Raw genomic sequence first — 27,612 nt, 5'->3', positions numbered from 1 at the left:
GGCTATCGTCGACGAATGGCTGTCAGAAAAAGTTTGCTCGAATTCTGGAAGACTCGAGCGAAAAATTGTCTTCTCAGGTAAAACGCACAATTGATATAACGTACGATTAAGATATTTTTTTACAAAAAAAATCTTTTTTAGTCGCGTGAAGCCATCCCTCTCTGCGCACGACACACAAAGTTACGCACACATGTAAGTGCACGCAATTAATATTTATGTTGAGTAAAAAAAGAGAAGTTATACACTACAGCAAGAAAAGATCCCAATCGATTACGCATTAGAAAAAAACACCGCCGTGGACGACGTTAGTTTAATTTAAATTCCGGCGGTTATTAAAAAGGAATTGTTATTCAATTAATATCAAATAAGAGGAAGTGTCAGTTCCCCCTCCGAAAATACGCTTTTTTCGCCCGATTTTCTCTCTGAAAGAGAGAAAATCTAGATAACTAGAACGAAGGCTACGACACGACGAGTGAACACCACGTTCTCCTTGACGATCCGATGGCGATCCGCTAGTCACGCTCGTGATCTTCTCGTGATCGAAGCGGCCGATTTCACCGGCGTGCGAGAAGCTGGGTGATTCGCGCGTATTTCTTCTCTAGAAAAAAAAAATCTTGTCTCTCTTACCGAGTCGTTTTGACACAACTGCAGCAAAATACGGTAATCTTCCACGCTTATGTTAACGCGAGAGTTATTGTTTGCGATATTAATACGAGATTCAGACAGACCTCACTAGCAAATCCCCAGCTAATCGCTTAAGTGTCACGATGGGCAACGGAAACTCCAATAATGTGCAACGAAACTTGATGTAAGTGTCTTTGTGTTTGTACTTATCTTGCAGCAAACTTATTTTCCTTTGATGATAAATAGAATTTTTAAATGTGTGAATTATTAGAGATAGCATCTAAAAGCACTTTGGTGCGAAATGTTGTAACAGTACATAAAACGTAATTAACATTTTAATTTTTATTGAGTTAAGTTTTAAGTCATAAATATATACAGGGCATTTTATTTTAAACATAGTAGGCTGAATATGTTGGAAAATATAAAAGATGTTTCAGATGAAAGTTGTACAGTTTGAAAGGACGCAAATATTGATAAAGTTAATTTTTGAAAAAAATCAATTTTTCAAGGAGATCAATTTTTATATGGAGATCCGTCATTTTTAAAAATGGAATTGTATGATTTTTTTTACATAATATGATTTCTGTAATTATTCCGAATATAAACATATTTTTTTTAAATGGCAAAAATCTTTATATGATCTTGAAAAATTTTTGATTTTTTCGACAAATAATTTCACCACCATTTGCGTCCCTTCAGACTGTATAATTTATTTCATCTGAAACATTTTTCTGTACCTTTCATATTTTTCAAGATATTCGACTCATTATGTTTAAAATAAAACATCTTGTATTAGGTGTTGGAATTAATTCGTAGCGTTTTTTAATGAAAGAATGTTATTTATTTCACATGAGCATTAAAAAATACATTAATGAAAGTACTTCCCATCACTTGTAAAACGCTACGAATTAATTCCAACACCTAATATAATACTTATTCCTAAATAGATAACAAATACTTATTTTTTCTAAATATCTCTTGATCAAACTTATTGCTAATTACTTTTTAAATGACTCAAAGAATTGCATCAAGGATATCTTTAGAAAAAAATTATACTTATATCGGAAATTATATTTATGTGACTTAAGAATTAACTTAATAATTGCATATTGCCCCATACATTGATAAAAAAATATTCCATTTTTTAATTTTTCTTCATTACAATATTTGACATATTTCATTATAATTTAACACTCGCACAACACATATTGTGTCGTAGATAATGTCTGAATTTCATATTGGCTAAAGATATCGCGTGAATCGTGTGACCATATCAGGCTATCGGTTGAAAGAGTAAAGGCTAACGCGACAATTAGCATCGTTATCTTTCATCAATATTACATCATCTATTATCCATGTTAATAATGCAAAGATAAGCAATTTACAGAAATTTGTAGTCTTCTATTTTCGCGATCCAATTCCGGAGAGGGGAAGTAAAATTCCATCAAATGCGATTTGCATACGCACATGTACGTGAGATACGTCTTTCTCCGCTGACTGATAAGGCAGTCGCGTCATGAAACGTTTAGTTCAGTTTAGTCTATATAAAACATGTCTACGAAGCAGCTCCTCAAACCGCTCAGCTGTCACTTGACGAGTTTTCTCCGTCAATCGAGCAACGATAGCTTGCGTTACGTTATCTCCGATCTTGAACCTGAAATCTGCCATCAGCATCACCTGTCCAAGAGCAGGTAAAGTCGACGAATCACGTCGATTTCTGTTGAATTTACTTAACACGCAAGAATCCTTGCGTCACCTTCGTTTCGCTGAATTTCGTTTTTACTTTACTTCAGGAAAGACACCGCGATGTTTTTTCTTATTACATAAGTCGAACAAGCTACGATATTTTTTTTAACAACTTGACGAAATCATTATCTATCATAACGTCCAGTAATGAATATCTCATTAAATTAATTTTTGTTGCATGTGAAGAAAAAAGTTCTTCTGTCTATTTTATAATTTTTTATTAATATAATTTCTTAACTACATTTCTTTTCGAGGCAATCATGATAATTACGCTTATATCGTATTACCTCGATAACTTTGTAATGGAAAAATAATGCTCAGTCATGGTGATTAAACTTTGGTGTATATACTTTAAACTTTGATCTAATCAAGGCGAAAATGAGCTCGAAAACGTCGACTCCGTCGAACTTTGTTCCCATCAATGATAGTGATTTTCTAAACTTTTAATATTGACATCTGCAAACATTTGCATGTTTTTCTCACATGATGAATCAAACATTTGTTGTCCGGTAAATGTATATATAACGTATAATTGCGTGATAAATGCGCGTGCGCTAAACCATGCCTATTTGCAGGTACGTGTTATATTTGCACCTTTAAGGCGAAGCGATGTCTCGTATGTATTATACAATGCAGACAGAAATTTTACAGAAATTTTATTTAAAAAATTCAATATTTATATTTATTAATTGTGTTTATAAAAAGTAATTTTGTATCCCATAATATTATACGATATAAAGCTGATAAGAATATACTTCTACTACTGAAACGAAGAAAATAAATAATAAATTAAATTCGTATGTATAAAATCATGAATATAATATAATTATATTTAATTATATATTTATATAATTAAATATATAGATCTGTTTCTTATTGCTGCACTTTCTGAACTGGTACAAGCAGTGCAATAAATTGAAATGAAACAAATATATCGATGTCGATTTCATTATCATTTCTGACTGAGTATAATACAAAAAATTTTCATTATATTTATAAAAACGTATTATAATATTTGTTCATTTCATTTTCTTTATTTGATTAATTAAGATTTATAAGAAGACATATATATTTTGTAAAAAAAGGCATGCATTACTTCTTAATATTAAATAAATTAAAAAACAATCAAATGTTTTCATTGTTTATGTAACAATGTATAGTGAGCGAAATATTTATAAAAATTAAAGGATTGAAGGTCGCTGCCTTTAGTGGCACGGCGGTGTTCATTATTCTACCCCTTTGTGAGTTTGCCGACACGCTCACGTCATGTCACGTCACCTCTCTATCGCGTTCCCTGTCCTACCATCTTGCTGTGCGTTTGCGCGCAAACTGCTCAGACAAGTGGCATTCGTTCGCAGGACCCAGAGCAGTAACCAACCCAACTGTAGCAAGATCATGTCGAGCTTGGAACGCGATCAGCTGGGCCAACGAGGAAGTGGCGACGCGATGTGCGCCGGCCTTCTGTGTGGCCTCGATCACATTAGAGATCCGCACTTGAACAAGGTACGCTGTGTGTATCATATAACAAAATGCGTTGCACAATTGATAGTCGCGATAGTCGCAATAGTGCGGAAGATAATCTCCACTCATAGATAGACTCGAGTACGCGTTAACGTTATCTGCATAACTTAGGCTGACTCAGCGCGAAAAGCAATTAGATGAAAAAAACGATGACGAAACGTTATGGAAGAAAAAATCGAATTTGAAGACGTTTATATTTAGAACGTTCTTCCGACACTCGCTATTTGTATTAACAACACATATTTCCATGTTGAGCAGCGAAGTATCGTAGTCACTCGTAGACCTTTTCGTAAGGTAGCACGTAAGATAGAACTTACACGTGATTCTGAAATAAAATTACTGGAACATGAAGATTCTGAAAAAAAAAAAACGCTTTCACCAAATGCTTGAATCTGATTTAATGAAACGTTCAACCGTATGATGCCCGAAATCTTCTCGTTATTCTAAAAATAGAAGAAGAGTTTATTGTTAGTCAATTTTGAAGCTAATTTTGAACTAATTTCTGTAAGATGGTCAGCTTAAAAATTGAAATAAATATTAGTACGATTTATTACAAAATTATAACTGTTAATTATAACTGTTAATTACAATTCGCAAATTGATGAGCTGGTAATCTATACTGACTAAAAGTTCGCGAACGTTTCGCAAAGCGAAATCTGAAACTTTGCTGCGTGCAACAATTGCGTACGGCAAATTGGATTGCAACTCGACAGCAGAATGTGAGACTGCAGGATGACTTCGCGAAACTCTTCACGGTAATTGCCCTCTACGCTTGCGCAATCCCGAAATTCGATATAGTTAAGCTCTCATTCATAGATTGAGACGGCCCTGGATTTTCACAACCTTATTTTCAAATTCCTTTAAAGTTAAGATCTTCGTTGTAATTTATTGTAATCGTATTGTAATTTAGATTATTTTGACAGCTAAAAAAATTAGAATCTTTTTTCGGTTCTTTTCAACACAGTTAAGTCTTTCCTTTTGATTTACCTTAATGCGAAAATTTATCTACCTTCTATTTAAAAAAATTTCTATTCAGCAACTTCGAAAGCATTTTTATTAATCATATCTTTCAGGTCGTAAAAAACTACATTTTTGCAAAATATATTTATTATAAATGATCTTACTTATATTTTTTAAATATTGAAAAATTTGCTTTTTTGAAAAGGAGGAATTATTGATCTTCTTGGATTACATTTATTCGTTATAAAATTTGAAAAATTTTGAAAATTATAAATAGCGATTTTATATTATTCATAATAAGGAACAAGATTCTGTTGATTGAAGAAAATAAGCGCTAAAAAATTAAAAAAATAAAACTTTACCCTCTTTTTATTTCTGTAAATCATCTTTAGAATTGTATCTGCGAAATTATTCGCGAACGTTTTGCGATATGATCCTTTTTTTTAAGCAACGGGTATACGTAATACTTGCGGTAGGTCATGGAGTCACTTTATATTCAAGAATTCAAGAATAGGGCTGCCTATCGATCCATGCATAAGCCGAAGGGTCGCCGTCACGGGAGTCAAGAACCCCAGCAACCGTTTCCACGGTCGGTTGTTTGTCATGGGATACGAAAATTCCGAGGGAAAAGTTCGGAGTGTACCGAGATAAAATGGAGACCGATTGGTGGAATCTCGTTCCGGATCAGAATCGGACTACGCGCATCCCTGAAGCTCTGCTCGCTGCGGATGGAAGGGTACTCGTTCATGTTTGCGCTTCATTTCGCGATCTCACGTTTGGACTAAAGGCTTGGATTTTCTCTTTTGCATGTTTCGCCCAAATTTCAACTTTCTTTTTTTACCGCGATAATTACACTGTCATCTTAACTTTCCCTTTTAGTTGCTTAATTCTCGAAAAATATATTTATATGTATATGTAAAATATTTTATGAAATTCACACTTATTGTTCATTGAGATGAAATGAGAGCTTTAATTTCAATAGTTATAATTTCGATTAATTTTAACGAGTCCAGTTTCCCTTTTCCTTATCTTCTACTAATTTTTTATCTATGACAATACGATTAAAAATGCTTTCGAGGTTGCTGAATGTAGAGAATCTTGCATTAAATGCTTTAATTAATACGAATAATATATCATATTGAAAAATGAATTTTATTAATAATATTATTGCGATAAAAAGAATAGAGAATTAAAAGTGCAATAGTATAATTATCGCAAGTTAAGCACTATGAAGAAAATGGATGAAAAAATTTTACAAAATTGGTATACACGAATATGAATGTAATTTGAAAACAAGTAATTAGCTTTATTTTGCAATTATGAAATTTATAAAAAATTTCTACAGAAAATTTTGTCAATATTATCAACTTATTCATATAAAGTAATATATATGCTACAAAAATTATACTCCATTAAATGAACAAAACTGCGATATTCTGTAATATTAAATAAGATAAAAATTTTTAGTGCTTCATGTAAATTAAAGAAACTTTAATTCGTAAAAATACATTTATTATAAATGTTTTATATTTTTTAAATAATAAAAAGTTCTTTTTAAGAAGAAGAAATTATTGATCTTCTTAGACTAATTTAATTACTCATAAAATTTAAAAAGTCTTTTAAATTATAAATAGCAATTTTATATTAATAAATTTATATTCTAAATTAAAAGTTAAATTTACTAACATTTTATTTCTTTCATATCTAATTGTAAATAATAAAAGATCATTAGAAACAGTGTAGTGAAGAATGTTTAAATATATAGAATACTCATTAAAGTTTTACTCATTGTCAGATAAAAACTTTCGATGAAGTTAGCTCTAGAGTGTCCATCAAAAGTCAGAGACGAGTTCACTTAATGGAAAAGTACTCTTCACGAGCGCTGACCTTTCTATTGAATTAAATTCAGTTACAATTCGCTCTGATGTGACCAACGTGATCAACGTTGAAAAAAAAAAACATCACCTTTTAAAAGTTAATACAATTGTTATAAGAAATTTTACAACAGAAATTGATCAAACAATACAATTAAAGAAACGTCATATCATCTTATATTTCGATAAATTATTAAATGCTTTCGTGTAAAACTGCGTTGTCTTATTATTGTCTTATATATGAGAATCATTTTATATAAGAGTGACATAATTCTTACGATAGACACATTATCACGCAAAAATTTACATATAACAACAACATGATACCACAATGCCTTGTTATCGGAAACCAGCGTATGGAAACATTGGTCGCACGATAATCACATATCTATTTTCAACAAGAAAAATTTCCGGTATGCAAAAATGAATTATATGCGGTTTATTTTATATGTATACTTTATATAAAAAGATTACAATTTTTAATAAAAATTTTATATATACAGAATGTATCATCAGTAAATCTAATTGTCAAAGGTAGTATAAAAGAAGGGCAACGAGCCAATGACGCAAATAAAAAATTATAATTCAGCTAAGAAAACTTAATACAAAAACATTTAAAATACAATAAAATGAAACAAACGTTTCAACTCCAATTGAGTCATTTTCAATGCCATCATACAATGATATAAATGTCGTTCTAAATTGAAAATTAATACATAATCTTACAATATTCTTAAAATTAACAAATAATTCTTTCCTCTTTCGGTGTAATACGCTGTGAGTCATTTTTATCAAGAATTAACAAATTTGTTAATTCTTGATAAAAATGACTCACAGCGTATTACACCGAAAGAGGAAAGAATTATTTGTTAATTTTAAGAATATTGTAAGATTATGTATTAATTTTCAATTTAGAACGACATTTATATTATTGTATGATGGCATTGAAAATGACTCAATTGGAGTTGAAACGTTTGTTTCATTTTATTGTATTTTAAATGTTTTTGTATTAAGTTTTCTTAGCTGAATTATAATTTTTTATTTGCGTCATTGGCTCGTTGCCCTTCTTTTATACTACCTTTGCTTATTACTACAGAGCCTTTTATATTACTTTTAAATCTAATTGTATTTTAATTTTTAATACTCAAAATTAACTTCCCTAAAAAAATCACACATCTATTTTAGATCTCTTAAAAAAGAGATGAATTAAAAAGAAATCGAATATCGTTTATTATTTAATAACACTTTTAAACATATGAAAGAGAATGAAAGAATGTAAAGTGATTAAGAAATATTATAGATAGTTTGATCATTAATCAGATCAGATCAGGTCTTGTTTCTCCCTTTATGGGTATAATAGTCAAGAATTCGCTACTGCACTTTTCCGGTATTTGAAGGTGAAATGAAATCATATCGCAAAATAATGCAGTTCATTAACCGCAGTCGAGATAAGTCAGTGAGATAATAAATTATACTGCTCTTTCAGTGTTGACGTTCCATTAATATAAAGGCATCTATTACATTATCGTTCTTCATCATTTCTTATAATTTATTACATCCATTAATTTTGCAACTAATCTTGTTTGTCGATATTAATTAGTAGAAAATATTGAAAAGGTCGAGAATAAAAGAATTATAATAGTATTTCTTTTTACTTTTAATTTTACTCATATCCAGTATTCAGTCCTTTCATCAATTTATAAAATTGTAACAAATGTTTATAATCGTAAATATTATAATCATTATTGTAACAATAGAGTTGACACAGACAGTATCTATTTAAATTTCTATTAATGATGAGTTTACATTTAAAGGACGAGTAAGAGAAACGCAGAAATTTGTTAAATTTTAATGGTAGAATAATTCTATAAAGCGTTTATTATATAGGTAAATTGACAATATTCCGTTTAAGTCAAGCGTTAGTTCAATAAAATACCTGGCACAGTCTAACGTTCGTTTCAAAAAAGCATTGGCAGTGTCTCTGCAAACCGTAACTACATCATATGCCAACAATATATTAGGTGTTGGAATTAATTCGTAGCGTTTTTTAATGAAAGAATGTTATTTATTTCACATGAGCATTAAAAAATACATTAATGAAAGTACTTCCCATCACTTGTAAAACGCTACGAATTAATTCCAACACCTAATATTATGTTATAATTTAATCAAATATAAAAGGTGTCCTATTTGTAATATTATTTCTGAAAATACACTGTTAAAATATTTTAGATTAAACTTACTCTATTTCGAGGAAATGAATTAAACATTAAAAGCGCCTCTGAAAGCGCCTCTACAAAGTACTGTTGATTTGACGTCGATCAAACGATGCAATCGAATCTTTTCTTAATCGCTCTTATAAGCTCGTTTTTTGTCTAATCATCCATGTAAGATTCAATTAGACACAACGTGTCGTCAAGGGCATATTATATGTCATTATCCTTAAAAGTGAATGTGGATCACGGAAAATGAGTCTTGAGGGTAAATTCTGATATACACACACACACACACTACATAATATATTTGAATCACGATCGCTAGATGTAACGTTTGTGCAATATTAGCATTTGTAAAAATCGAAATGGGACGACGATCAGCTGATCACCTTTCACCCACGCTTACTAATGACTGCTGTTAATACTGTTAACAGTTATAGATATTATCATTTCTTTTGATTGAAGGTCAGAGTCTAGTCTGGTGCTCTGATTCTGACTCATCAATTAATTTTTTCCTGTTTGCCAATGTCGCAAGAAAAGGAATGATAGCGATATACGTGCAACGTTCGATGTTTTCCGTAGAAATAGTCCGAATAATAAAGACAATTGAATTGAAATACACACACACACACAAAATAGGATTATAAATTTATATTTGCATTTTTTCTTTTCCATATTTTTCAATTTTTAAGAGAGACAGAGATGTTCAGTGGATTTTTTAAAATTTCGTTTAAGTGCTGTATTTAATGGTGTGTTATTATCACGTTTCAGGGTATGGCGTTCAGTATTGAAGAAAGGCAGATACTGGGTATACATGGTCTTCTACCGGCAGCCGTAAAAACTCAAGAAGAACAGTTGGAGCTTTGTCGTCTTAATCTGGAACGCTACACGGATGATCTCTCAAAATACATATATCTCATAGGCCTACTGGTACATGAACACGACAGTTATCGCTGTCACTTGATCGGAGACGTTATATTAATGGTCTCCCCGTTCCCGCTTGATCAGGCCTGCTTTTCTCATATGCTTTGATTCTCACATAGGGTCTTATTCCTTAGGATAGAAACGAGAAACTCTTCTATCGTTTGTTGGCAGAAGATGTAGGTAAAATAATGCCATTGGTATATACGCCGACCGTGGGTTTGGCATGTCAGAAATTCGGTCTGATTTATCGTAGGCCGCGAGGCCTCTTCATAAGCATTCACGATAGAGGCCATGTCTATGACGTTTTAAAAAACTGGCCCGAACACGACGTACGAGCAATTGTTGTCACGGACGGCGAGAGAATATTGGGATTGGGTGACCTAGGTGCTCACGGCATGGGTATTTCCATAGGTAAATTGTCATTGTACACCGCATTAGCTGGTATTAAACCCCACCAGTGTTTGCCTATCACTTTGGACGTCGGCACTAATACCCAGGTATGGAAAATACATCACATCTACGGTAAATGTCTTCATTGGTTCCCTCATTATACTGTCAAACACAAAAAATAATATATTTCTTCGTTAATATTTCGCATTAATTTCTTCTTTAATCTTAAATCTATACATTTGATTCTTATATTCCTTTTGCAGTCTTTGTTGGATGATCCCCTGTATATCGGTCACAGACACAAACGTGTCGTCGGGAAACAGTACGACGAATTCGTGGAAGAGTTCATGAAGGCTATCGTGAAACGATATGGTCCGAATACGTTAATTCAATTCGAAGACTTTGGAAATGTTAATGCGTTCAAATTACTTCAAAAATATCACAACGACTACTGCACCTTTAATGATGATATTCAGGGCACTGCCTCTGTCGCTGTTGCCGGGTTACTGGCATCACTTCGTGTTACGCAGACAAAGCTCTCAGATAATACGATCGTGTTTCAGGGTGCCGGAGAGGTTGCTATCAAAATATTCAGTTTATCTTGATGAAAAAAAAATTAAATTAAATTAAACTAAATTTTTTTATAATTTTTATACGAATTAGAACACTTTTCAGAAAAATTGAGAAAGTTTACATATCTTTTCTTAGAATTCTTCATATAAATTCTGAAATATTCTAAAATTTCTGTAATTTCGTTTTGTAATTTCTCTCTCTGATGAAATCTTATAAAATCTGAAAAAATAGAATAAGAAATCTTAGAATATTTCAGAATTTTATATGTACGAAAAATTTTGAAGTGTTCGAATTTGTATTTAAAAAATTTTTTAAAGAGTTATAAAATTATTTAGAAAGTCTAACAAATTCTTTGAAAAATTCTTACTAGAGAAAAATTTTTACTAGAGAATATGTTAACTGTCGACAAAAACACAATGCGTGTTTTAAGGACCTATTCTGTAATTCTTAACGACTGATATTATTACATTGTCATTGCACAGGTTTTGTATATAGTAAAAAAGCTGCGTAATATAATAATATAACAATATATAATCATAATCGTTAAGAGATACAGAATAGGCCCCTTAGTCGCGTTATAGATTATATATTCGAAGAGTAGAATACGCTTTCATGAATTATGAATCACTTACAGGCGTCATTAGGTATCGCGGCATTGTGCGTGATGACAATGCAAAAAGAAGGAGTAACTAAGGAAGAAGCTAAGAGCAAAATTTGGATGGTAGACTCGAAAGGATTGATAGTGAAAGATCGTCCAAAGGGCGGACTGACAGAGCATAAATTGCACTTTGCTCGTGACGATAAGCCCATCGATGCTCTGTTGGATGTTATTAAGATTGCCAAACCTTCGGTTATTATTGGCGCAGCTGCTATCAGAGGTGCCTTCACGACAGAAATATTGACGGAAATGGGGCGTAACAATGAGAGACCCATTATTTTCGCTCTGAGCAATCCAACGAGCAAAGCAGAGTGCACCGCGGAAGAAGCTTATATTGCTACAGAGGTAAGAAGTTGACTTGTGAGAACAATTCTCTACATTTATTGACAAATAAATTTTTAATATGAAATTTTGCTGACGAAATTTTCCTGAATAATTTTAATCAACCATTGTTTAAATTGCGCAGGGAAGATGCTTATTCGCGAGTGGCTCGCCTTTTCCACCAGTCACGTATAACAATAAAACTTATTATCCTGGCCAGGGTAATAATAGTTACATATTCCCTGGAATCGCGTTGGCCGCAATATGCGCCGGTATGCGCATCATTCCCGAGGAGACTTTCCTTATTGCCGCAACGGCTCTCTCCGATTTAGTAACGCAAGCCGATTTGGACAGCGGCAATCTTTACCCACCATTGGCCGATATACAGAAATGTTCGTTGAATATAGCATGTACAGTCATGAAATATGCCTATAAAAAATGTGAGTATAAATACTATAAATATTCCAAATGTGTTAGAGAAGATAGAAGACACACAAAGCTTCTCGTATATTCTGCTACATAATATAAATTATTCATACATTTTTTTTTATATGCAGGTATAGCAACTGTCTATCCGGAGCCTTCAGATTACGAGAGTTTTATCAAGGCACAATTATACGATCCAAACTATAAATCGGCAATACCTCCAATTTATTCATGGCCAATATTGTAATACTTTTATTAATTTGACGTTTTTGATTTTATACACGATTGTTTTGGATTTATGAAAGAATAATATACATGTTTGAGGGAATTCTTCGGGAAATGAATTTTCCTCGCTTTTTTAAAGTCTGTTGATCGGGCTTATTTTATTTCTAGCACTGTATGTGCAAACGTGACCAATATGCAATATTTAGTTAGTAAAATTCATAGGAATGAATTTGTGTTTAATATGAAGGAATTTTTGCAAATAAAGTACAAGCTCGATGTAAGAATTGATTTGCTGGTTAAACAAATAAATATCGATGCTAGTTTGAAAGAAATGTATTTATTGCTACTAGAAATATCATTTTTGTTTTCTGCAGAACATCCTAGATATCCCCGATCGCGTTTGACGAGCACTATAATATTGTTCATTTCGTAGACTTAGTATAACTAAGATCAAACAAAACTTATACGGATGACAGTTGTGCAAAAGAAAAGTCTGTGACAAAAAAAGTGAAGATTGCTTCTTCATGTTCGATCATTTTTCGCAATATTAAATATACGTCATTAATTTAATTTAAATCTTTACAAGACAATAATCGACAAAAAAATATTACTTAATTAGGCCAAGAATTTACAAGGCGATGCTAAGTCAGCACGTACATCGCGAAAAAGTTTGCAAATTCTTTTCCCGAATTCAATGTGTAGTCCATTATACAAAATGGCATAAGCTATATAAACATAGCACAATACCACCAAACCAATAAGCATCCGGCATATTGATGAAAGACGCCATATTGATTTACATAAGAGTTATAGGATATTTATTAGTTCAGCGGCCTTATGCTATGCTTATTCAATTTAAGTCTTGTTGTATGATGGACTTAGAAATGAATAAAAGAATTGTTTGAGAGAATATTTTCTAAGATAATTCTGTATTCTTACATTTCAAGATGTATATAATTCACAACGATGAATTGTGGTGATTGTTATTCACACATTTCCTCTCTCGCTCGCGTTCGATCGCTTTCTCTCAATTTCTGTCAACTCTATTGACGTGTATGAGTAAAACTATTATCCATTTTATTTTTTCACTAGTCCGATACTTACTGTCAGAACATTCGTGATCATCAATTCAAAACAGATTATGAACTGTTGACCCCGAAAGTTATCTTTATTCCAAATTCATTTATATCATATAGTAATATTGTAATAAATTTAAGGGACAAAAAATGTACAGAAGAGCATTTAAAAAATTGTTTACAATTGTGGGACTCTGTTACGCTACACTGAGCAGACACACTGGCCTTTGCGTGCCAGTAACAGGGACCTTGTCGCTTGTCTCATGATAGACAATGCGATAAAAACAAACGGACCACCCGCAGCTTATCGGGCAACGGGTAGTAGTCTGATCGCTCATCATTAGATATAATTGAATTAGTCCAAGTTCCACGGCACCACCGCACTACTGCTTTCTCTACATATAGTTCCTATATATAATTCCAAATTAAATCAGTGCTGAGTGCAGATGAAATGAGGAATTCCAATGATCAATTTATACACACATACACGCACTATTTTTCAAAATCAATGTTCGCATCATCACATCATCGGATCTCGTAGTTACGATAGACATGTTTTCATAAAAATTAATGATATTAGAACGAAGACATAGGGCAGTAGTGTCGTTGAAAGTGGAGTGTCTGTCCAGCACGGAGATCGGTCCCTTTCCTAGCTTCATCGAGAGAGTGAATGTGATCGTTCGTGAGATTGTTGAGAATCACCAGCTGCTCGCGGGTCAGGCAATCTCTGGGATGCTGGTAAAGCATCGAAGAACGAATGAGTCAACGCATCCTTCAGAGTAATACGTTGCGAAGGTTCATACTCCAACATTCGTTGAACCAGATCGAACAGCTGACGATGTTCTTCATCATCAGACAGCATATAACGCTATACAGGCATAAAAATATATATTAGTTTATGAATAACCAACAATTACATTATATATCGAAAATTATTTTATTATTAATTAAACAAATTATAATCTACATTTAAAATTTTTATTCTTTAGTCTCTATTTGAATCTTTGTTTTTAATTCATAATTTGATATAGGAATTTAATTAAAGTCAAAATACTAACATATAATGGCTTGCAATTATCTCGTACGTATCTACCGGCCGAACTCTTGTCATCCCAATCCAGTTTACCATGGTAGAAGTACTTGGTCTTAGTTTTGCGAGCCATGCGATGTGGTATCGTGCCAAGTATACGTTCCATCATCGCCAGGTGCTCGCGATTATCATGTGTTTGGAATAACGTGATGCCCAGGTATAACTCGAACAAGATGCAACCGATGGACCAAACATCGCAAGGTTGAGACCAACCCAATTCTACATACAGAAAAATATAAGATTAATGATAACGATAGTGATACAAAGGTATGTGCGATCAAAAGAATATTTTAAGAGGAGCACTCACCTAAAATCACTTCAGGTGCTCTATAATGTCTTGTGCTAACGATTGTACTATGATGTTCGTGATCGAAAGTAGCGCTACCAAAGTCGATAAGTTTGATATCGGTTCGCTTCACACGTCTCATGTCTCTCCGCTTAAAAAGAAAAAGCTTTTTTTGAAACACTTTAGAATGGAAGCTTATTCTACATGTCAAATCGAGGTTCGATAAATCGATAATAGAAAATATTAACAATAGCACACCTTTTTATTGTTATATGTGCTATCGTATTCCGAATCTACGAATAAGATGTTCTCCGGTTTAAGATCCGTGTGCGTGAGCTTGTTATCATGTAAAAACTTAACAGCGTAACAAAGTTGATAGCCCATGTGCCTAACATGTTCCAACGGATACGGCTGGTAACTGTTATCCCTCTGTAAAAATAACTTTGTCAATATCTTAGACCTGATAGCATCAGAGTCCAATAGTAAATTTGGTTTCAGTAGTGCGTACTATATCTTAAAGACTATCATATAAATTGATGTAAAAGCATGTGCATTGTATATAAGCGGATTGGACCGCGAGATGTTCAATACAATTACACTATGTGTTCGATAAAATCTATATTAAGCATTTCATCAATCAAGGCATTTATATTATGTTTTTGTATGTAGATAGACTAATATACATTTGGCTTCTACTGCGTACTAATGCATCTAATTCGTCATAAGGTATGCTTCAATATTTACCAGGAAGTCAAAAACACTCAGACCGAGCATTTCGAAAGCGATACACATGTGTCCATGATAATTGAACCAATCGAGCATCTTTACGCATAGACTGAAATGAAATAATCGAGTGAATTATCACCATTTTATAAACCTTATATATTAAATTAAAACAAAATATTCTTGCTTACAGAGTAGCTTTACGTCGCAAAACTACTTCAAGATTAAAGAATAAATAAAACAATTAGATACTAACTGCTGGCCTTCTGGGTCCTTATTAGCGATCTTTTCAAGAGCATTTATTTCCAACTTTGCTGCTTCCCTGTATTTTTCCACGTTTTTAATAATCTTCAGAGCCATCACATGATCCCTAGAATGTAACATCGATCATGATATCTGATATTAAAACTGTCTCCCGCCAGCTCAAATCCTGTATCCTATGAGGATGAAGCTGCACGTGGAGAATACTTTTCACGCGGACGTTTGCCGTAACTTCGTATTCCGCTAAAGAGATCTAATTCGTGGCCGTCGCAAAACGCGACGCCCGGCTCGTAAAACAAAGTGCAAGGCCATCCTATTATTGCAACTACTCGCGTGTTATTTTGTGACAGTGCCGGATGGCTATTTCTGCCTGTGGTACATCGCGCAACGCGCGCATTTAGGATTTTCCTCGGCGCGCGAATTGATGACGCGCGAAGAACCGAGGCGAAAAGAGGTAAATAAAAATAAATAAGTATAGAGAGAGAGAGAGAGAGAGAGAGAGATATGAGTAGACAGTGCGAAACGCGAAGTTATGTTACCTATGTACTTATGTGAACTGGAACTTACATTTGCAAGTCCTTAACCTTGACAACTTTTCCAAAAGTACCCTCTCCTAGGGTGGCCAGTACTTTATCTGTAATGTAAAAATGAAGGTGAATACCCAGCAAATATGAGCCTCGCGGCCCACGGAAGGAGGGAGTGCTCGCCTGCGTTCACTAACTGGACGAAGCACCCTTTCATTCATGACAAAAAAGCCTTTGAGTGCCCCTTGTCCATCGCCCCCTTACACAAAGAAGAAGAAAGGCTACTCTCTTGAGGAGAGAGTTGTTGCGTTTGAAAAAGAAAGAAAAGAAGAAAAATAAGACCCTAAAGGAACACGGGCGAGACTCTTCCATGTGGGCGTTCGGCCGATCGTGCGTTATCGTACACGCGCGGTTCATAGTGAACGGGATAACGAATAAACATGGAACGGTATCGTATAGTTTAAATGATATCGATCGAAAATATTGCTGCTCTCCTAAAGGTCCTAAAACGGGATAAAAGCAACGTAACTCTATTTGAACGGGCGCACGGGACGTGGCATTTACTGTCGACCATATGGGAGAATCCTTTTATCGTTTCCCATCCTTTATTCTTTATACAGCGAGTAGGCAAAGAGTTCAATGATATATAAGAGATACAAAAACGGCGAAAGTAAATGCCAGTTGTCCTCGCACGCGTGCACGAGTATCAAGAGCGAGGAACTCGCCGTCCCGAGGAGGACGACATATCGAGAAGATAGCGCAAATAAGAAGCCCTTCGATCTTTCTCATTTGTCTCTACTCCCTTCCTCCAAGCTCTCTGCCTCCACCAAATCACCCTCGCGTTTGAAGGGATCCTCGATTCAGCGGGGAATCAAAAAGCAAAATCTCTTTTGCGCCGGCTTCCCGATAATCATCACCGTCGTCGTCGAGCCGACGGGTTTCCTATGTGCTGTCGAAACACGTGGTGAATAAATGTACTATATATATGCTATTACTTATCTTTCTGAAATAAATGAATAATTGTATATAAACAGACAGACAGAGAGAAACTATATCTTTTTTTCTGCTCTTTCGCGTATCCCGAGTTAGCGCGCGACGAAAAGATCGACAGGGAGAATTTTCGATCTAGACAGAGAACCGCGCCAATGTGTGTACGCACAAATGTGTGTACGAATAAGTGGTATCATAATATATATATATAAATGTATACAACATATCTCTATATATGCGCGTATGTGTATGCTGAACGGCGACGTTCAGCGAGAACATTGACACATAACGTGATTAACGCGTGAATTGTTACTCTTGTATTGTAGTGTAAATATTGTTTCATATATAATACCTATAATTCAGGCGAGGAGAAGTGAAAAAGAGAGGAAAAAAAGAAACGAAAGAAAGAGAAAGAGACAAGAGACAAAGAGAAAGAGAAAGAGAAAGAGAAAGAGAGAGAGAGAGAGAGAGAAAAAAGAGAAAGAGATATAAAGTATGGGTAGATACCGTAGATAACCGATCAGTTAATCGACCTGAGGCTTGCTTAAATCTACTACAATGAGTGTATTCACATGATCACGAACATCTATTGGCCAGGAGATCGCCGGATTGGTATACAAGGTGGCCGTCTTCGTCGTCCTCGACGGAGGGCGGTCGTGGGCTCTATTTGGGCCGGTGTATCGATATCGATGCGTGCCAAGAGTTGGACCCAATTGCAGGCCGCGGACCCGCCGTGTTCGGTATTCCGTGTTCGCGTCGGTCCGATTCAGTAACAGGTCGCGCCAGACGTAGATGCCACATATCCAGAGTTGAGGCGCCGTTGGGGCGGTCGATGGGTCGTCAGGTCACATCCGCCGTATCCACGTGGCCATCAGATGCACGCCAGGTCGAGCGGTCGCCGATCATCAACCGATCGCCATACACCGTGCCATCCACCATCGTTGCCACCACCACCGCGAGTCGGCGGAGACCCGTGTAACACGCGGCAGAGGACACGTGTGTAAGCACGGGACGAACGTACGAGTGTGTCGGTGGGGGTAGGAAGGTAGGATAACATCGTCATCGTCACCGAGAGAGAGAGAGAGACGCCACCCGATCCGAGCACCCGGTCGACCATAGTTGTGACCAATCCGTGTGTGCCATATCCGTTTCCATTCCATTCCATTCCATTACAACGGAGATGGTAACCCAACAATCAGAGAGAAAGGGGAGAGGGCAAAATGGTTTGCCAAGTCAGAAAGTTGCGGTTACGAATTTACCATTGGCACATAATATGTATATTCTTTTCTTTTTGTTACTTTTTTTACGTTTTTTCTTTATTCTATGCTTTTTTTTTTATTTTTTCATACGGCAGTCGTTTTTCTTATTTTAATTATTTATCTGTTTTCGGTTTCTTTTTTTATTTCGCTCGCTTTTTTTATATATTCGTTATATACGTATTCGTGTTAGACCTGGTATATGCCTTGAAGGAGCCGTCTCAAGACGCGCACGGCTCTACGGACTAGAGCACTTGATACGACATGAAACGACTACAAATGCACATCTCTAACGTAGACAGACAGAGAAAAGCAGAAAGAGAATCATGTGCGTTATGTACACGTATAATCGCGATAACGTATATGACAATGATTTAAATGACAATATATATTTGATATTATATTTGATCGACGATAATTTTGCGAACAAAACAATTATTTTGATTTACTCAAATCCCAATCTCGAAAGATATGCAGGGTGATTCATTTTAATTTTAACAGGCAAATATTTCAAAAATATGCAATTTTACCAAAAACATCCCAAATAAAAATTGTATAGTATGGAGGGAGACGTGATGATTCCCTCTTTATTTTATATCATACAATTTTTATTTGGAATGTTTTTTTAGGTAAAACAGTATATTTTCTAAATATTTATCTATTAAGATTAAAATGAATCACTCTGTATAGAGGAAAAAAAAAGAAAAACAAACAAACAAACGCGGATAACCGGACAGCTTCTTCGAAGTGCTTGTAACACGTTACCTTTCATCTAACACGGAGAGATAGCTTAGTTAAACTGTTAATTGCTTGATAGACTTGTCATAGTACTTACGTGTTCGCGTAAACCACCGCTCCACGACGATCGATAGAGATATCTCTCGATCCTCATGGGGCACGATCCTCATTGCCGCAATATGGAGCAATACTGATCGGGGTTTCGACCCTACCTTATCGAGAATACGACACGCGGACTGTACTGTCGCATTTTTCGGATCGTCGATCACTAGTCACTTCTATGGTGAAATCAAACAGAAAGAGGAGAAGCAGAGCCACGTATTCTCTCGTAGTCTTTCGTACTCTCAACATGTTATTAAGATCATAAAAAAATGGATAGAGATAATCAGAGACAAAACTGTTGCATCTTTGATGTGGATACAATTTCGATCTTAATACCGATCTTTTAGTGTTAAGATTCAGTTCGCTTTTCACAAGTATATCGAGATAGTCTTGAATATTTAGCAACCATGTAAGATGACGTTTTTCCCAAACAATTAAAATGGTCAGATAATTTAATTAGAACCTTAACACAAATATAATCAATATCTACATCGTATATGTTATTCATGGAACGTGTTACTCTCAATCCCCAAATTGGAAATAGGAGATAGATTGATAAATATTACATTCGGAATCGCAATAAGGTAGATTAGCATGATAGTCGGAGTATCCCAAGATACCCTCGTGGTACTCTCACGGCAAACATTGGTAGACGTGCATTATTTAGCTTGGAGAGGCAGCGAAGATTACTACGGTTAATAGGCTTTTCAACGGGTTTTCGCGAAATAGACGTCAGTCAGCGTGAATCTAGGGAGTGCTAGGGCTTCAGGGAGTGAAAGGGATTTCACACAAGTTGCATACGCACGTCTGCAATTAAATACATATATACACGCAAACACGCAGGTGAGAACGAGGGAAGACAAGACAACAACGGCACATGGACACGCTCTGCTTAAAACGGCGTCGCTTTCGCGAGATCGCGCAATCCGGGCAACCCATGGCTCGACAACTTACGATCGCGTCGTGAATCGTGTCCACCTCGCTAATCGCGCTCGCGCTACCCGGGGTTACTGTGCCCTTGGACACGTCGTCTTTCTGCTTGCTGCGGTGATTGCTCTTCTTGTACTTGCTGGCGATGAGATCCGTCGTGCTGGGAAGTACGTTCGCCTGTCCACCAGCCGCCAATTGACTATAGGTGTCCTCCATAGCGGCGTACTTCAGGATTAGGCTTTGGATCTCCTTTCGTTTGGCTACCCGATCCGAGATCGCCGGATCCATATCCTCCGTTAATGCGTAACATTCGTTCCGCGTAACTTTCTGAGCGACGTCATTAAGGTTCTCCATGTTGCTGTTTGCGACTGGAGTTTTGTCCGGATCGACCATGATTTCTTTGCTATCTACAAACGCTAATGGTTCGATTTTGACTGGTCGAGATAATCTTAGGGACGTCGAATGAGCTTCCAACTGTTCACTTTTGCCGTTTCGATGCGGCCTCACCTTCCTATTACGCGTTTCCGCGTGTCCGGACTTGTGTCTGCCGTAGCGGCGATAAGCGTCCGAATTCAATAAAGTTTGCCGAGTTGTGCGGTTGTAGGCGGGCGTCTTCTCACGTCTGGATTCTCTGCTTATCGCGGAGCTCACGTAGGGATAAGCTTTCTCGCTGAGAAGCACGCTGGTGGGACTCTTGATGACAGTACGAGTCATCGAAGGCTCTAGAGTCTTGTCGTCGCGCACAAACGGACTGTCGTCTCGATGATAATAGCTGTGATCTCGCTCTTGTTTCCGCGAATAACCGCGACCGCTTCGTTCCGAATCGTCGGCGTGCCTCTTGCCGGAATACTTGTCTAAAATCGTGCTATACTTGTTCTCCAACCGACTTCTTGTGGTACCCAGTCGGCCGACAACAGGCGATCGCCTCGCCGTGGAACCGACATCGCGGTCATTCAGTGCAGATGTTCCGCGTACTCTCGTAGTCAATTTCTGAAGGAGACTCGTACAGGAGTCGCTTAGCATCTGCGTCACGCTCGTCGTTGTGGACGAGCGCGCGAAACGACCCCGTCGCGAGACAGAGCCATGTCGAGAGGTCGACATGTCGCGCGGCGCGAATATGAACATTTGAACTAGCTTGAGAAATCGCTGTCAAATTGAATTACGTAAAACCACCAATTTTCCAGATTAACCAATTCGATCCTTGATCGGATCGAAATCACTCAAGATCGTCCTGGATCTCGCGAAACAATCTCAGCGCAACATGCTCGAGTCGTAGTGATTAAGTCGTGCAAGAAGAGTGGCCGCAAGAGCCAAGATCGAACACGAAGACACCGAGACTGACGAAATGGTCTTCTACGCAGATACATCACTACGCGAGCACGCCGATCACTAAAGGCGAAAGAACGCCACCCGAGGAAAGCACTAAACTATAATCACGATGACAATCAGTGAGATGATGATGACGAACGAACAACGTCGGCCGTTCATAAAGATGAAGACCAAGACGAAGACGGTGGTAGCGACGGCGACGGCGACGGCGACGGCGACGGCGACGGCGACGGCGACGGCGACGGCGACGGCGACGACGACAACGACAACGAGGAGAAAGAGAAGGAGAAGGCGAAACTCAGTGCGCCCCGCCAAATACTCTCTCGTCGTACTAAAAATACCAGGGAGCAGTGGTGTGCCCGCTCCGAAGAGAACGATTCGTCCACCTCTCTTGAAAGCGACTCTTCGAGAGTGATCGGATACGGAGTAAGGATACTGAGAAAGAGAGAGAGAGAGGGGGGAGGAGGGTCGATCAGCGTAACTCGCACACGCGATTACGGCGAAGGAGAAACGGACAAGCGGAATTGGAGGAAGACGAAGAAAAACGCAGGTGGAAAGTGGAGAAGATGAGGAGGGCGAAGAAATAGGAAAAGAGAGGGATCCACGATTACGTAAATTGTCTCGGAACGCTTATTCGAAACGTGCCCAAGTTCTACAAGCTTATGCTTGGCAACGCTGTGCGTCGTGTTTCCTGGTGCATAGAGAAGAGATATCCATGAAGGGCACGCTTCCTGTTTTATGCATGCGACAAAACGCATCAGCAAACCATAAGCGCGTGTTTTCACGCAATCTCTCTCTCTTTCTTTCTCTCTTGCTTGCTTGCTCCGTATACCTTGACACACATAGAAATGCCAATCAAATCTAGAGTAGATCTATTGCACGGCCCAATATTGTCTACTCAATAACGGCTAGTATTGTTTTTAATAGACAGCGATATATATTGGGATGGCGAATAGATGTTGAGTCTTGCACAGGCCTCTTCTGGAAGATTCTGGAGAAAGTAAGTAATCATGAGAAGAAACGATACGAGAAGAGAGAAATTGTATCCAAGAGAATATCCATGTTATAATTTATCATTGAAATTCCTTTTCAAAATTTTGTCATTGTTCCAAACATGAACAAGACAAAACTAAGTTTTCAAAGATAACTTAAAGGAAAGGTACCCTCGTGACAACTGAAAGTTTCTATTAATTTTTAGGTTTAAGAAAATTAAATGAATATTATTAAAAACAATCTCTTCGGATAGGATCTGATTATCTAACTCGATAATCATTAAAATTGTTCGATCTTATCCCATGTAGAAATAAGTAGAATCTAATATCAAAAAAGAAATTAATAAACAAATGGAGCATACGTCGCTAAACTCTAAAAAAACTTGATGATCTAAAACCAAAAGCGCTTGACTAAAGAATTAGTGTTAGAACTAGGTTCGTGGACTCTAATACTATTAATAAAGCTCGAGTTGTCTCCAAGGTTGCGATGTCGAAGATATCGTCCTATCGTCGTAGATTTTAAGTCCGACTATTGGTATAAATACACGTCGTTTACAAAATAGCGACGCAGTTTGTTCGCGCAGATCCACTCGCCCACGAATATCGTCACATTAGTCTCAGAATCATCTCCAAAATATTCTCTGGCGAAGCGACTGATTAGTTTGGCTCAATTTAGAAATCAAATTGCTTAAAAATACAAAATGAAATATATTATATATTTCGTTTATCGGAACAGAAATGAATAAATTAAATATTTCTCAACTGTAAAGCCTCAAAAGATCAAGTTTTTTCTATTCAAATTTTATTGTTACATAAATAGAATTGAAGAATAAGGCCAAATAGAATGCTCGCATTGAATTGATTATAGAACAATAGAAGAGTCACATAATCAATACGGATCATCGTTACAAATGTTTCGTCTAACGGATCGTATTTTGTCGCATCACGATAAATTACTCTTGCTAAGTTACTCGCTGCTATAACAGAAGCGCCATTGCTTGGACAAAGTTACGCATGTTTCTTCCGCTACCTACTAATATTGACCAAGGTTAGGCCATAATATTGGGTTAAAAACGGGGAGGAGAAAGATGGAGGGAAGCGGCATCGTGCTGGAGTACACGCTTCTCGTTCTCCAAGTTGCGTCGTCGTTGTCGTCTTCGTGAACGGGCTATGCCAAATATAAATCGTGGTCTGAAACGCGTGCGCCATGCTCGACATGCTGTACAGAAAACCCAACACGCCGCGCTTAAATGTTAAAGTCCTGGCCGGCTAATCAGCTCGGCAGGCTCGTGCCGTGTCATCACCGTAGCTGCGTGGCGGATAGCCAACAAAAATGGACGCACACGTTTTACATGTTAACCCTTTTACCGAAGAAAAAATGTATTTTCGTATATATTTAAATGACGTAATTTTTAACCCTTCGTGGTCATTGGGGTCAATTTGAAAAAATTTTGAGAATATATATCTAATTAGTATATTTTTAATTAATATAATAATCAATCTTTTATACAGTAATTTAATAATTTTTTCCCCCAAAAATAGCCTCCTTCATTTCACAAAATAAATATTTTTTGAAAAGTTAACTATTGCATTTTTTTTTTGAAAGTATCATATGTGTATAGCCATAATGTTTATTAAAAAATTTTTCTAAATTATGATTTTTTGAGTAAAAAAAAAGCTCACACTCACTTTCGTGATTTTTTTTTAAATGTTAACATTGAAATTGATATAAAATCACTATATTTCTATATTCTAACAATGTTAAAATATTATATGTAGTAATTTTTTTATTTCAAAGAACGGAAACTGTGAATATGACAACCGATGAAATACGCTCTGGAGTCATTTTGATCCTGATATGACCATTACAGAACTTTCGAGAGGTATGATCACGGAGGGTTAAGCTATTAGAAATATCTTTGACTAATAAATACTCAAACGAAGAAATTGTTATATCTCTTGAAATTAATTACAATATTTTAATAACTGAATAGTTAAAATAGAATGAACTATCATGCTCAAACTAATCGGAACTGCTTTTGTTAAACGTTTTGATGCCGATTATCTTTCCTTTTGAATAAAGAATTTCAAGATTATGATGTAGAATTTTCCGAGTTCAATGCACAGAAAGGAAATTGGAATGTTTCAAGTCAGCATACGATCGCAGAAATAGCGAGCATAAACAGCGCGCACGTACAAATACACACGTACTCGAGCAAATAATTAATATCAAATATCGTAATGGCATACGAAGGTCTCGACGCTACCTCGGAAGTCGATGTATCGTTAGTTTCGGGAGTGACGTCAAGTTTCATGTCGAGTTCCCTGGTGGTCTCGGTGACATTGCGCTGCAACCACGCGTCCCAGTTATGACGCGGCCACCAGGGGACGTTTCCAGGCATCAGTAAACTCAATTCCTGAGTCTGGAGGGACGATGACGACGATGACGTGGCCGATGACGGTCCACCGTCGGCCAAAGTATCGCCGCCGCCGCCGAGGACGGTCCAGTCTCCAGGATCCAGGTTGATAGTTGATGCGTAAAACAGGAGATGGTTCACTACTCTGGCATCTACACCTTGCGCCACGTCTCACGAGCGCATCTTGCCAACTACAAGGTGCGCGTATTTCTAAATCCAGGTTGAACGATTCTGGGCCGCCAATCGTGTTGCCAGACTTTTCTTACTGTGGCGATGAAACTGAATCGACACAATTTTGCTTCAACATCTTATTTTCGAAGACAAAGTCTAACTTTCAGTAAATCAATCTGTTACTATTGAGATATTTTCTCGAAAAATTAGTTGAAGCTTCTTCCGTTTCAGATACAAAAATGTTTTCGATAACTTCGTCGATGCGCTACGCTCAGATATATAAATAGGTCGAGAATTTGTGAGAACGTTCTTTAAGTCCGTATGTTTTCTGATAAATCGACGACGAAGAAGTTTTCTCGTTTGCTTTCGGTGAACCGGTCGGCTTGCCGGCGCAACGTTCCTCGATGATGATGACGGCGGCGGCGGCGACGATGTTGCGTTGGCCATCTGGCGCAAACTCGCACTAAAACCGCGGCGAAACCGCGTGACGAGTCCCCCTCGAAAATAGTCGTCGGTCGAAAATAGCCGGCGTCGAATAAGAAAGAAGAATCATCGGCATTCTCGCTCAGGGTATACACTCATTGCGTGCCCGTTGCGCTACGAGATTCTCCAAAGACTGTTCTCGCTTGGTCGAGCGCTAACTCTTCTCCCTCTGTACTCGTCCTCATGCTTCTACATATCGATCATCATCATCAAGAGTTTCTATTATGTATCACAAAGCTCAATAGGTGGTATAAGATCGAAGTTCGCACGTTTGCGAAGAACTGGACTCCAAAAACATTAGCCAAAAACTAAATTAGAAATTGAGAAGATAATCTCTTCATAATCTCTACAGACTGTTCTTGACCGTTAACTTCGACTTAGTTTTTGTATCTAACTTACTTTTACGCTTTCATGCATGCATTATTATCATTTGTTTTGTTCGAAATTTGATAAGAAATATGCGAAATTTAGCTTAATCCTTACCATGTGCATAAAGAATTAGTTTATTAATGCATAGTGAAATTTTATGACGGCAGCATTCATGATGGTAATAAAACTTCAATCACTTTACAAGGCTTTTGCAAATATAATTTAACAAACCGTATAAAAGTCTGACAAAAGTTTGATTAAAAGCAAATATAAAAATATTTTATTAAAAAGAAACCGCTATCAAAGTTTACCGTGAAATTTCCATGAGGATGTTCAAAGAGAGTACGCTCCATGTATATATGAATAAAGGAAATGATTTCCAAGCCATCTTACATATACATTAAGAAAAAAATTAGATATCATATGTTTTAAAACATATAATTTTCATCTTTTTTTACAATGTGGATTCCAGAAGATTTGAAATTTTTAGAGTTTTCCTTCAAATAATCAACTAGACAAAATTTCTTTCATCAAAACATCGTTGATAAGTACGACAGAGTACAATGGGCATCTGCTGTTTATGTTTTCATAGATCAGGGGTTGAAAGCATGATTTGATCGACTGTTTGTAGATCATCGATCGTGTGTCACGCGGCGCAATAAAACATATAACGAACAGGAGCGCGTAATAATCGATGCTAATGTATGTCATATTGTCCCTCAGACTCACCTGACTCCTGGTGGATGGCGATCGATGGCGATGCCGCTCCTGGCTGGGCGACGATGAATCGTGATGACGATGTAGACGCGTACGACGGGACGATGTGGGATGTGCTATGTGGGCACGATCACGATCACGATCGCGATGCCCATGTTGTCTACCGCTACTCGGCGATCGCCGATGACTACGCTTATAACGTCGTTCCTGGCTGGTTCCCCGCTCGTGTTGACGGGACCTCAGCACTCGCTCCCCGCTGAAATAAAGAAAAAAGAAATTAATTAACAATACCTTAAAATTTAGTAGATATTAATTAAACCAGGAAGTAGATTGTATATATTGTATCATCTAAATATCAGAATACTTTCAAAATATGCCACAAAAACAGATTCTTGTAAGATAAATATTGTAATATTTAATTCGAGTCAATTTAAAAGTGTGTCGAATAATAATGCAGCGCAAAAGCTGAACGTTTAACATGATCTGGAGCGAAACTAAGTGGAAATCAAGGTTGCATCGTGTCACGTATGACATGTTCTTCTGTGTATATAAGCGTGGGACGACCTAATTAATCTGCCTTCCTCAAATAGATTATCGAGTTTACTTAGAAAGTGATGAGACTTCTTTATTAATTATATATATATATACCATATGTATATATATATATATATATATATATATATATATTGTGTGTATATAT

The 27,612-nt window shown here is 36.6% G+C and overlaps 2 protein-coding genes across 6 annotated transcripts; one reads left to right on the top strand and one right to left on the bottom strand.

Moving 5' to 3' along the window:
* Positions 1 to 12,790, top strand: Men (NADP-dependent malic enzyme). Of its 4 annotated transcripts, XM_011064557.2 has the most exons (9): positions 1 to 77; positions 142 to 192; positions 3,729 to 3,873; positions 9,713 to 9,871; positions 10,000 to 10,362; positions 10,519 to 10,830; positions 11,463 to 11,831; positions 11,953 to 12,247; positions 12,365 to 12,790. In XM_011064557.2, the coding sequence occupies exons 1-9, from the start codon at positions 16 to 18 to the stop codon at positions 12,478 to 12,480; spliced, it is 1,872 nt and encodes a 623-aa protein (XP_011062859.2). In that variant the 5' UTR covers positions 1 to 15; the 3' UTR covers positions 12,481 to 12,790. The 4 variants fall into 4 exon arrangements, with proteins under 4 accessions (XP_011062859.2, XP_011062860.2, XP_011062858.2 ...); XM_011064558.2 differs by lacking the exons at positions 1 to 77; positions 142 to 192 and adding an exon at positions 520 to 808; XM_011064556.2 differs by lacking the exons at positions 1 to 77; positions 142 to 192 and adding an exon at positions 2,156 to 2,315.
* LOC105151065 (Darkener of apricot) lies at positions 12,777 to 26,918 on the bottom strand. 2 transcript variants are annotated; one of them, XM_011064546.2, is made up of 9 exons: positions 20,459 to 26,918; positions 17,993 to 18,071; positions 16,462 to 16,528; positions 15,890 to 16,003; positions 15,655 to 15,745; positions 15,169 to 15,339; positions 14,932 to 15,076; positions 14,593 to 14,843; positions 12,777 to 14,402 (listed from the first exon to the last, which is right to left on the bottom strand). In XM_011064546.2, exons 1-9 carry the CDS (start codon positions 21,557 to 21,559, stop codon positions 14,190 to 14,192), a joined length of 2,232 nt encoding a protein of 743 aa, XP_011062848.1. In that variant the 5' UTR covers positions 21,560 to 26,918; the 3' UTR covers positions 12,777 to 14,189. The 2 variants fall into 2 exon arrangements, with proteins under 2 accessions (XP_011062848.1, XP_011062849.1); XM_011064547.2 differs by having other exon boundaries at positions 14,932 to 15,061; positions 20,459 to 24,242.
* Positions 26,919 to 27,612: the final 694 nt, after the last annotated feature.

Source organism: Acromyrmex echinatior, chromosome 9 (assembly GCF_024713525.1).
Source record: "Acromyrmex echinatior isolate Ae372 chromosome 9, ASM2471352v2, whole genome shotgun sequence".
Taxonomy (NCBI): Eukaryota; Metazoa; Arthropoda; class Insecta; order Hymenoptera; family Formicidae; genus Acromyrmex; species Acromyrmex echinatior.
The sequence above is the reverse complement of the archived record's forward strand: the minus strand, read 5'-3'. Positions and strand labels throughout refer to the sequence as shown.

Bases quoted from the DNA above. Each gene is read 5' to 3' on its own strand.
- Men (XM_011064556.2), top strand. From the start codon at position 2,176: ATGTCTACGAAGCAGCTCCTCAAACCGCTCAGCTGTCACTTGACGAGT. The intron at 10,831-11,462 runs GTTGCTATCAAA...AATCACTTACAG, and splicing joins TGTTTCAGGGTGCCGGAGAG to GCGTCATTAGGTATCGCGGC. The intron at 11,832-11,952 runs GTAAGAAGTTGA...TAAATTGCGCAG, and splicing joins AAGCTTATATTGCTACAGAG to GGAAGATGCTTATTCGCGAG.
- LOC105151065 (XM_011064546.2), bottom strand. From the start codon at position 21,559: ATGTTCATATTCGCGCCGCGCGACATGTCGACCTCTCGACATGGCTCT. The intron at 16,004-16,461 runs GTAAGTTCCAGT...GTTACATTCTAG, and splicing joins AAGGTTAAGGACTTGCAAAT to GGATCATGTGATGGCTCTGA. The intron at 14,403-14,592 runs GTTAGTATTTTG...ATGCCTGTATAG, and splicing joins ATAATTGCAAGCCATTATAT to CGTTATATGCTGTCTGATGA.